The sequence below is a fragment of the Neodiprion lecontei genome, chromosome 6, assembly GCF_021901455.1.
Source record: "Neodiprion lecontei isolate iyNeoLeco1 chromosome 6, iyNeoLeco1.1, whole genome shotgun sequence".
NCBI classification, from domain to species: Eukaryota; Metazoa; Arthropoda; class Insecta; order Hymenoptera; family Diprionidae; genus Neodiprion; species Neodiprion lecontei.
The window spans coordinates 12,534,644-12,546,951 of record NC_060265.1 but is presented as its reverse complement, the minus strand read 5'-3'; the positions used below and the strand labels follow the sequence as shown (position 1 = coordinate 12,546,951).

General features: G+C 37.8%; 1 protein-coding gene across 4 annotated transcripts in view; it reads right to left on the bottom strand.

Moving 5' to 3' along the window:
- The window catches only part of LOC124294980 (dipeptidase 1-like), a 1,606,684-nt gene that overhangs the window by 1,033,284 nt on the left and 561,092 nt on the right, over positions 1-12,308 (bottom strand). For all 4 annotated transcript variants that reach the window (XM_046742822.1, XM_046742823.1, XM_046742824.1 and 1 more), the window contains exon 5: positions 4,550-4,706. In XM_046742822.1, coding sequence (XP_046598778.1) covers positions 4,550-4,706 — 157 coding nt within the window. The remainder of the gene's footprint in view (positions 1-4,549; positions 4,707-12,308) is intronic.

Here is a 12,308-nt window from a genome sequence, read left to right as displayed (position 1 = left end):
TCCGTGATTAGAGTTACTCCTGAGCGGTAAGAGTAAACTGGTTGGCTTCGCTTTTAAGTTCCAGGACAACCGGAAATCAGGATGAGGATCGAATAACGTAGGGTTTGTTTGAGATATTACTAATATATTTATTTCGAGGAAGTTCAGATGACGGTAAAAACGAAGTGTGCTGTATGAAGCTATGTAAGAAGTCTAGATGTGACGTTGTTGAGAGTTGGAATAGAAGTGTCCCTCGAGACGTGAAACGTACGGGTGCAGAAAAGGTGTGACAATGCTAGGAATAGGGAATGGAATTTGATGAGTAAGCGTGATAGTGAATAGCGTGAGACTACGTAGAGATAAGAGGACAGGACAGAGACCATGAGATTAATGTAAGAACTGTGGGAGAGTTAGCGAGTAGGAAAAATAGAGAGAAGTGGTATGCTGGACGTAACAGGGATATACTACAGATCATAATGGCTGAATATCCCATCATTTCACCTTGATCGAGCCAATAGCGATAAGTTTGTTACTTAACCGTTGCCGCCAATTCGTTCTACCAAGGAATTATTCTGTGCACGATTGTAATTCAAGCATCATTATTGACCAGCATTGTTTTTCAAACTTTATGCTATTTAATTTGGTATCTGATTTTGAAGCTTACTTTTACTCTTTTTGGCATTGAATTCAGATAAATAGTTTTTCAAGTCTTCAATTAGATTGTGGGGTTGAATTTTGCTAGGCAAACTGAATCAATCTAAATCTAGAATTGTTGAATAACTTCAGTTGAAATTGTCTTCAAATTTGATTTTTGTTGACGGTCTCATCTGGCTAGCTAGTTGCACGATAACTCAAAACCAAATTCAATTTTTACTCTTTATAGGGTCCTACGCTAAGACTGAAAGCTTGTGAATCTCCATTCAGCGCAATTATTTCTGCATTTCATATTAGCATTGTCTGGAGCAAAAAAATCTCATTTTGAGATTGGAAATGGAATCTGAAACGCAGAAGTTATTCAGTAGCACGAATCAAAAACCAAGAATTTTATAATGGTTCCTGCAAAAATGGGACTGTTTCCAAATATCCTTGTTACAAGGTGATGTTCGGAGGACCATGAACAAGATATTGTATCGGATTACATTATTCGGAAAAAAATCTTCATGAACTTTGTTGAAAATTAGATATTCATTTAGTTTGATGGAACAAAGGGCACAATCTGGAATCCGATAAGTCAATATCCCTGTAATAATGTTCTGACATTACTCCAAAACATGATTTTCCTTGAAGGTAATTGTGACGTTAAGGCGCATTTTGAGAAAGTTGATTTTCAACTTGTGTCACAGGATGTGATCTACGTTCCAGAGTTCTACGCTTCCGATTAGATTTTCTTTGTTTCGAACCGCACTTACATGAAATACAGAAATCATTTTAATAAATCCAATATTACTTGAATTTTCAATTTGAGTATTAGGTTCCCTTCATCTATTTGATTGAACATTATTAAAACATCGTTAAAAATACATTGACTATCGACTATTTGTAAATTTTGCTGAACTATTTTCGAGAAAAAAAATATTCACAGTTCTGTTACAGATAGTGTGATATTTAAATTTCTTGAACACTCGGTTGAATGTCCCATTTCCAAAAGTGATAAAATTCAATATTACCGCCTGAAATCACAAGAGAGTGAGAAAGTCGCTTAGTTGCTGGAAAATGGCGATGATCTTTGTACGTATGATAAATTGAATAGGCAGATAACAGTAAATATTAGAGATGCAATTATTTTGGCCGTATCACCTGATGACAGAAAAACATTTCATTGTTATTTCTAATGTACTGTTACGTCCAGCATACCACTTCTCTCTATTTTTCCTACTCGCTAACTCTCCCACAATTCTTACATTAATCTCATGGTCTCTGTCCTGTCCTCTTATCTCTACGTAGTCTCTCGCTATTCACTATCGCGCTTACTCATCACATTCCATTCCCTACTTCTAGCATTGTCACACCTTTTCTGCACCCGTACGTTTCACGTCTCAAGGGACACTCCTATTCTGACTCTCGACAACTCCACATCTAGACTTCTTATATATCTTTTCGTGCCACACAATTCATTCCTACCGCTATCTCAAGTTCTACGCAATAAACATATAATCGATATATCAAACATACTCAAGTTTATTCAATCCTCATCCTGATTTCCGGTTGACCTGAAACGTAAAAGCGAAGCCAACCAGGTTACTCCTTCCGCTCAGGAGTAAACTCTACTCACGGACGTAACAGTACAAAATAATCAAAGTGATCAAATAAAGTGTTCCCACCTACCTGCTGCGTTTCTTCCAAGTACCCAACATTTAAACAGATTTCTCATTTCAGTCGAATAAAGCCAATTTTCAAAGAGCATCAGCATCAACTTTCCGAGTCACTATCTCGACTGTTTGAGATTTTCACCTCAAAAATTCGTATGAACTACATCGACGCCAGAAACAGAGTTTGACAGCTGAAATTCGGAGTGGCCAGCCTGCCTGTGCAGCCGATAAAACTCGTGCATGCACGTTGTATGTATAGTTTCAAGAAATTGTCCTGGTATGTCTCTCACTGAAACCATTGTTGATGCAGTGAAAATAATATTATTGTAATGAAAATGGATGCAGAAAACTGTACTTATTTTCACCGAGAAATCTATTTAACAAAAGACCATTCTCTGAAATTTTTGTCGAACAAAATTTAACCGTGTCTGATAAATCTCAAAAATCAATATTTTTTGAGTTTTTAAGAACTTTGAGCAGCCCCGATAAATTTTTGCATATTCAGGAGTTAAAGTTCACTTAATGCTGAAACTTTTTTGTATGGAATTTTTTTTTACATAATCAACAGTTTTCGAGTCATACGTAATGAAACTTCGAACATTCTCGATTTCATATGTATTACATTGAATGCTAAAGTCTAAACGTTATCGAATAAAGATACAAAAAAAGAATCGTAAATATCTTTGACACGTAAATCTTGAAAGAGAGGGTTCAGGTTTTTGGTCAGGTCGATCTGACGTGAAATGCCCCATATGTATTACGGTATTTGAAATAAAATTATTCTCGATCTTTCAAAATGGCACCCCCTAAGCAGTTTGTACAGGTTGAAATAAAGTTTCTGAAAGAAGATGAGCGTTCTAAGTAATGTGGAAGATCGTTCTCATTTCATTTTTCACTTATTGTTCACATTTTATTGAATTCATGAGGAAATGTGTTGTAGCACTTCAATTATTACTTCCTTCGTCAAATTTATATTCAATCCAAAGATCACGATCCGCAATATAACAATGTATCGAACGAGAATCTTATTTTCCTAAATTCAAATTTGATGTTGAATTGTAACTACATTATGAGATGGAATTAACAGAAAATTCGTCAGATACACTTCTCAAACATCAAATGGAGACTCAATATTATAGGTGCGGGTTTTCCTTACGACGTTAGAGAAAGTGCAAAGTTCGAATATTTTAGGTGAATTGAAAAATTAATGACGGAGCCAGAAATTGAATCTTGTATCTAGATATGCTTTGCCGGAGACTCACTACACTAGACCACCTATCCGTCCTGACTACAATGTCATTAATTTCTCTCGTCGCCTGTATTCGAATTTGTTTTGGTTTCATGTGCGGTGTATTTGTAAAAGTTGCAGATTTCGCCGTAAGATGCACATTAGAGACTTCTGTATGTGGCTTGTTTACGAGTGTATCTCAGTACACTACTTTATTTAGCCAATTAGAACGGACCCAGCCGTCCACAAGAACGATATAAAGGAATCATATCTATCGTTTATTGAGAAAAAATGCTAGAGAAAGTGCAAAGTTCGAGTATTTTAGGTAAATTGAAAAATTAACGACGGCGACAATAGATATGATTCCCTCATTCGTTACCATGGACGGCTGGGTTGGTTCTAATTGGCTAAGTAAAGTAGTGAACTGAGTTATACTCGTCAATAAGCCACATACACAAGTCACTAATATGTCTCTTGCGACGAAATCTGTAACTTTTACAACATTAATTGATATTCTGATTGATGTTGGCAGTGAAAGTAGTTTGAGCTGACTATTTTTCTCAGAGTAAAAAAAAAGAAGACAAGTGATAACACAAATGAAAACGATTTTCCATACAACGTAGAAGATTCAACTCGTTCTATAATCTTTCTGTTAACCTAAACAAACTTTTGAGGAGGTGCCATGTTGGAAAATCATAAATTTTTTTTTCTGAAACACCCTAATATGTATATGTGTATTCATACGAAACGAAACAGATTCCTAACATATTGTCCCTTACGTATCATTTCCACTTTGTTTGACCTTTCCAAATGTCAAATTAAATTGAAATACGAATTTTAATCGTTATTGGTCCGTTTCCAACCGTTGTGCGCTGTTGGAACTCATTTTCGGCCAACCGTTGCAACTATTGGCATAACTCTGAAGGTCGAGCCGGTGATACACTATCTATAAATCGGTCATTCTACGGAAAAACTTACACTCCTATTTGAATCTAAATCTGACAAGTCGGTGAATTAATATCGTGACACTCACCTGGGCTCCAACTAGACCAGCACGTAATCTTGGAATATCCGTGTGACTCCAATCTGATCTGGCCCATGGGTCGACACGACCTAAGTCGCTGCTGAGGTTGACTTCTCCAAGTTGATTATGTACAAATTTTCGAACATTCCACGGCAAGTCGTTATGCCTGGAAAAATATTAAACACACCTTTCATTGAATAGTTACAAAATTACGGAGACCTAGCAAAATGTAACGTCAATGTGGTACGTTAAGGTTTTTGTTATAAATACGATCCAAAATTTTTCTGACGACATTGTGTTTACCACCCGTTACACATCCTAGATCGACAGAATATGTTCTTCAAATCGGCTATTTCATCAACTATGAAAATCAATTGGAATCAGCCCGGAGCGATTTGTATGTGCTAGTACTTAATTTTTAAAACGACACAGGAAGCAAAATGTTTCTTACAGCTATGAAACAAAACAGTGGCAAAGTGCTATTCTATGACAGGCAGACATATTTTCAACAAAATCATACTTCACCCATATTTCATCAAGTTCACTCAGAGAGTAACAAAATGATTCAACTAATACACCCATTCGTTTGGTTCCTTGAATATTATTTATTTATCCGCGTTAAGTTTGTGTACTTTTCTTATGAATCACCAAAAGATATAGAAATCTTTCCTAGTTACAATAAAGTGTATTTCAATTCATTTGGTATTTTTTACCGAATGAGTCCACATGCATTGGGCACGTGTCTCATCTTTAAAATGGCAGATAACCATCTTGATTCTTGTAAAGACTTCCTTGAATGATTTCGAAAAGAGTTTTAAGGGGGCATTACCGTCTAGAAACTTCAGAAATACTTTTTTTTTTTTTTCGATTTGGAGAATGTGTCTCAAAAATATCAATTTGAAATTCATGGAACTCCCGTAGTTACAGAGGCTTGAAAATTGCGGCGCATTGAAGTGCGACAGATAGTCATCCCCCGACCGTAGTATGTACCTCGACCGTTGTGTTCATTGTATACCGGCTTGGGGAATTTCCCTGTCCCTTGCCCCCTTTGCAGTCCAATACTCAAGGTATCCTTACAAATAGTCAGTATACTTTTGAGCTCTAAACGAAGTAGACGTGCGTATTTCAAAAATGGATCGAAAAGGCAAGCAAGGTTGCCGCGCACGTGAGCCGATGCCAAAGAAAAGAAAATTTCAAGGAAATCGATACAGCTTCAAAGCTGATACTGACAAGAAAACTGCCTGAGGTGCCCCCCCACCCCCCCTCCGCCCCGATTTGGACCATTTGAGGATATGCTATTCTTTATTGAAATCTAAGCGACATGTATTTTTTTTTATCGGCGGAAAAACGGTTTGAAGAGGTGAAATCAGCCCCCAAAGTTAGGCATCCGCAGTGATTTTTTCATAGTTTCGCATACTTCCAGTTGAGATATTTGAAGGAAACCAATTGGAGAATGATTCCTATGATGAATAATGAAAAATGCATTTTTGCTGGTTACAACGGGGTTAAATAGTCAAAAATTATAGGGGTAAGAAGTTAATAAATTCTTATAACTGAAAATCTATTGTTCGGATTTTGATGAAATTAATTGCATTTGAAACGGCAGAAAAAAATAGGAGATCCGTGTTCTTGCGTTTTCCGAAATAATGTCACTTAGGGGGTGAAATACCCTTATACAGGTGCATCCGAATTCCATTAGAATTGCACTATTTTGCTTCAATTCATCTGATTTAATATTACAAAACTCTTTTTGAGCAACAATTTAGCAGCTTCTTCGTTTCAATAAATTTCGGTTGCATTTCTAACAAAAACCACTCCCACAAATTGCTGAACGGCTTCTGCGATAGTTTCTTTTACGAACGTGAAATCTTCCGGAGCCCGGTATTTTAGTAGTTTGTGAGGTTACTGGAATCGATTCCGAGCTTACAATATCGGAATCGATATTGCTAGTGCTGTGAACATTTAAGACTTTGGTTTTTCCGCTAAAAAAAAAGAAGTGTCACTTAGATTTCGATGAAGAATAATAGTCCGAGAGGTAGCATTGCATTTAACGTAGTGTTTTTACGCCGATCGATTACCATCTTTTTCAATAGATCTCGAATCACTAAGAAGTGAACCGACCGTCAGCTGACGCACCCGCGGTGGGTATGGGTGTGGAAGATCGCGGAAGTAGTAAAAAAAAAAAAAAAAATCAAGCGCTAGTACGCCGGCTGAAACTTTGTTCAGAAATAGTTGACATTATGCTGAGCTGAAAAAAAATAATCAGCTGCATCGTGGAGGGGGGACTATGCGTCAGCTGCTCGCATAAACTTGTAACAAAAAACACATAAAATAAAGTTATAGTACGCCGGATGAAATTTAACTGGGTGAGTGTTTAAATAATTACAAATAGAAAAACAATAACCAGCTGCGTGTTTAGCGGTGAAAAGGCCGTCAGCTGACACAGTAAAGTTTGAAAATATTGGAGCATTGCTACTACGCTGTTTCCTTATAACACATATTTCGAGATAGTTTCTGGAGCCGCTTGAGGCCATAACACGATCTTCGGGCTACCTGAACCTTTCCACCTGAAATTTCAAAGCAACATCTGCGTGTGCGTGTCTCTCTGTTGTACATAATCAGTTTCGGTTATACTCTTGGAGCGAACGGAGGCGAGTCCAAATGTGTCGGACATTGGACCGTTTTGCGTATTCTGTGGCCAAAAGAAAGAAATATTATTATCGTTTTCTGAAAACACATTACAAAAATGTACTTGTATATTGGAAATTCGTCAGAAAAATAATTTATCTTGAAAAAGTGCTAAAGTGCCGTTAGAATTGAACGATTTTCAAAAATACCATTCGAAATGTTATCGTCAATTCACCACTTTAGCGCCAAAATACAGAATAGCTGTGGAAACTCCTTAAACATCTGCAGCATCAAGGTAAGTTATACTTTATTTTTTGACAGTTAGTTCGATTGAAATTAATTTTGATTTATGCTGTTTAATACTAATAATATTGAAGTTCGAATTGCTGATATGCAAGAAAAAATATTTTTTTAATTTATTATTTTGTTGTGTTATTGAGTTGTTATCTGTGGCTTGGTTCTTAGCAGAATGCGAAGAAACGTCGATGTTTATATTTTCGGCTTTAGCATATTCATCTGAACGTTGAGCATCTCTTCTCGAGCTATAAGAAAACCTATTATTGTTTCATATGAAATGATCTTGATAAATTTCGTATCCTTTAAATGTAACGAAATTCTTTTTTTTTCCATGCAAGAGCCGAACATTTTCACGCAGAGTTTGGCTGCGGTTGTTGGACTTTTTTTTTTTCAATGCATGAGAGCTAAATCTGATAGGAAAATTGAAAGGATAACGAACAGTGACAAAATAATTAATTAAAAAAATATTTTTTCTTGCATATCGGCAATACGAACTTCAATATTATTAATATTAATCAGCATAAATCAAAATAAATTTCAATCGAAATAACTGTCAAAAAATAAAGTATAACTCACCTTGATGCTGCAGATGTTGAAGGAGTTTCCACAGCTATTCTGTATTTTGGCGGTGAAGCGATGAATTGACGATAACATTTCGAATGGTATTTTTGAAAATCGTTCAATTCTAACGGCACTTTAGCACTTTTTCAAGATAAATCATTTTTCTGACGAATTTCCAATATACAAGTACATTTTTGTAATGTGTTTTCAGAAAACGATATTAATATTTCTTTCTTTTGGCCACAGAATACGCAAAACGGTCCAATGTCCGACATATTTGGACTCGCGCCCGGTCGCTCCAAGAGTATAACCGAAACTGATTATGTACAACAGAGAGACACGCACACGCAGATGTTGCTTTGAAATTTTAGGGGGAAAGGTTCAGGTAGCCCGAAGATCGTGTTATGGCCTCAAGCGGCTCCAGAAACTATCTCGAAATATGTGTTATAACGAAACAGTGTAGTAGCAATGCTCCAATATTTTCAAACTTTACTGCGTCAGCTGACGGTCTTTCGACCGCTAAACACGTAGCTGATTATTGTTTTTCTATTTGTAATTATTTAAACACTCACCCAGTTAAATTTCATCCGGCGTACTATAACTGTTGGGATTATGGATGTTGGTGTGATTAATTTTAATCAAATAATCAAAGATTTATTATAGGAAGATTGTTCTTTTTATTCAAAATAGAGTATCGAATGTATGTCTTTCCAAACTGAAGGATCAGAGTGAACTGCCAGAGTGAACTGGCTCCTTGGAGCCATACCACTGCAGCTGTATTGTTAAATATATATATTTCAAGGGTCTATACCATGTGCAAAATTATACCTGGTTCTATGGCTCTGTTCGAGTGCTCCCATCTTTACTTCCAGAAAACCATAAAAGCAATCGCTATAGGGCTGACAATGTGTTTACCAGATGTTGCAAGAAAGTGAAAACTTTCACTTTTAAAACAAATAAAACAAAACTTCAATATGTGAAATATAATATCTCAAAAGAGAGAAACTTTTGAAAACGAACTCAATATTTCAACAATAACTTTATTTTATGTGTTTTTTTACAAGTTCATGCGAGCAGCTGACGCATAGTCCCCCCTCCACGATAGAGCTGACTATTTTTTTTCAGCTCAGCATAATGTCAACTATTTCTGAAAAAAGTTTCAGCCGGCGTACTAGCGCTTGATTTTTTTTTTTTTTTTTTTACCACTTTCGCGACCTCCCACACCCACACCCACCGCTACTTGTACAGCTGGCGGTCGGTTCACTCATCAGTGATATAAGATCAACTACCCATGTTGATATCAGCCGGCGTACTATGACTTTTATATTTGCAACGCTACCTCCCGGACTATTATCGATTGCTCAAAACAGAATGAACCGTTGAAAACCGGACCGGTGGATGTTCGTTCAGAATTTAAAGCGAGCGGGGAATTTCCTGCAAACACCGCAGCCTATTGCATGATCTTGCACGATCGAGTCGTTGAGTACAGTCCGATTAGTGGCACGGTTAAGAAATTAGTATAAGTCAATTTTGGAATTATTATATTTTAATTAATGTGTATTGTAACGTGGCGTTTCAGAGTCGCCCGTCACAAGGGCACACAACCGTTATTATTTCTAGTTTATGCGTCTTCAGCAGGGTACTCCAACCGAACTCGATACAAAATAGACAATAACTACTTTTAACTAATTCTTTCTTTGTAAATTCTGTATTTCGCGCTTCGGCGCACGCTAATAAGGTACTTGGACGACAACGATCCCGACCACCGAGGGACCGATATCTACCGTTTCCAGCTCTCGACGACTTCGCCTACCGACGGTCTAATCAGACTATACTGGCTACCTTGGTGCACTTCCCTTGCTACCGGAGTAGCATCCACCCGAACCTTCCATATCGCCTCGACTGCCAGTGAACAGGGAGATAAAAATCCTCCCGACGGCCGAGGGCACCGCTCCTCAAGGAGGAACCAGCCGCCCGCTCTATCGGATGCCGTAAGGATGGCGTGACGGGCAGACCGTAGCCTGCTATCTTCCGACTTACCGGCCTGGTGCCGGACCGCCCCCAAACCACTACGTCCAGATTGATAAAGCCATCGTTCCGAGGATCGACGCAGCCTTCCTGTCGGCAAGGACTAATTATGTCGGTCGTGGTCCCCGGTTTAGCCAACCGTCTGACTGCACGACCTCAGTTATAGGCAGCCGGCTACTGCCTGTACAAAAGCCGGTGGAAGTGAACAGTGAGGCGTCACTCTCCACTCGGTAATTCTGACCGAGAGGCACTCTGTGTATGCCTCTGTCAAAGAAGTCCCCGATGATAGGCAACCTGGACAGTAAACTGAAGCAGCTATTAAATCGTACGAGTTGGTGTCAATGACGAAATCACGAGCAGCACATTACGCCACATCTAGCGATAATCTTTGAAAACGCATGACCACGCCGTAACCAATATTCGCCACAGGGGGATGGCCTATTTGCGGTGGGGGTCAACCAACCAATCAAAGGGAAAAAGAATCACCTCACGACAACCGCGAGATCGGCGAGCCGAACTCCGACCTCCTTCTATTCTACGCTTGACCTGCTGAGCGACAGCTGTCTCTATTCGTACTCGTATTCTCCCGATTATTCTCCCTTCTTGAGCTACCGATCCTTCCTCCTTTACCGCTATCGATTTCATCACCACTATCGTTTGTTCTATCGTTAGATTTCTCCTGTAAATCCGTTTCATCCGTCCTTTCTTACGTTCCGTTTTGCTGATTCTAAGTTGTAATTAAAAATGAATTCAGGGTTGTGTGCCTGAAGTCACCGATTAAGGTAAGGCTTCTGCATCTGTATTGTGTCGTTACGAAGTTGCTCATAATTTCTATTCTTTCTTATGGTATTAATCGACTTTGTGTGAATCGTGGTCCACGGATTAGAGTTGCAGTAAGCAGCCGTGTCACTGCATGATTTCAGTAATTAATTATTCTCGTGTCTGAGCGACCTCGTAACTGCCGAATAATTATTTCTTTTGTATTTATGACTTTTCTGATTATTTGTGAATCTCTATTAGCCTGCTTCTGTATTTTCTATCGTATTTTGAGCCCTATTGACTTTACGTTTCATTCCATACTTTTTTGTAATAGTAGTGTGCCTTATATTTTATTTCTGTTATTGCTTATTATATTTTGTATTTATTTTTGTGCCTATTGTATCGTATATCGAGTTCCTTGGAGTACAACCGAGCGTAGAATCAGCCTCTACATATTACCGCACCTCTTTCCTATTGCTATTGGCAATTCTATATTATTTTTGCCTGTTATTCTTTTCTCTATATCTTATTAAGTTAAGTTCTGCGTATTATTCTTGATTCTTTTGTATTGCGGTGTATTTAGTGTATTTCTTTTTTGTGAATTCTCCGAAATTCTCACTCTCTCATAATTGTGTATTTTGTATTCTCTCGAAAGTTATGTTTAGGAATTCATTGTTTAATTCCTCAGGTCCGTAGTCATTACAAATTATTGATTCTATCGTTTATGAATAATTCTACCGAAAGTTATCTAGTCGATCGTTTACGCTACAGATTTTGTAAATTGTTGATGAATGTCAACCTCTCGTACTGGTTATAACCTATGGTAAATTCGTCGTATAATCTACCGAGCTATCGTCACCTTGTCTTCTACCGATTGCAGTAAAGTTCTCTCGTTTCTAATTGACAGAATCATCATCTTCGTAGCGTCATTTGCACCTTGGGTAAGATCACGTTGCCCAGTGACGTGTAGTTTTAAGTAAATTCTTGCATTATATCGCATCTCCCGACCTACGTTCATTTTTCTCTGTTAACTGCCGTCTTTCGCTTCAAAGCTACCGTTTACTGCTATTCTACCGAAATTATTGTGAACAACGATTGTCTATTTTATTAACTACCGCTGTCGATACCATTTTATTTGCCTGTCTCAACCATGTAACCTTCTGGACAATATATGATCGATTGACCTGTTCATTTTCCTTTTGACTTGAGTTTATTCTTTATTTCGTTATTTTATTTAATTCTGTAATTATTGTTAGCTGCCTTGAATACCGCCACTCTACCAGTTCGTACGTGTGAGTACCTGAGCCTAGCCAGCATTACAACGGGTTCTCTATTTATTTTTCGTACAGTTTTGTGTTATTTTTATTGATTCGTATTATTGTTTGAAAATCGACGCTAACGCGTCTGGCGCCCAACGTAATTGATTTTGTTGTAGTTTGATATTCTGAATAAATAGAGAATCGCGCCAAAGTGTCAACAGTAAGTCCTCATCCGA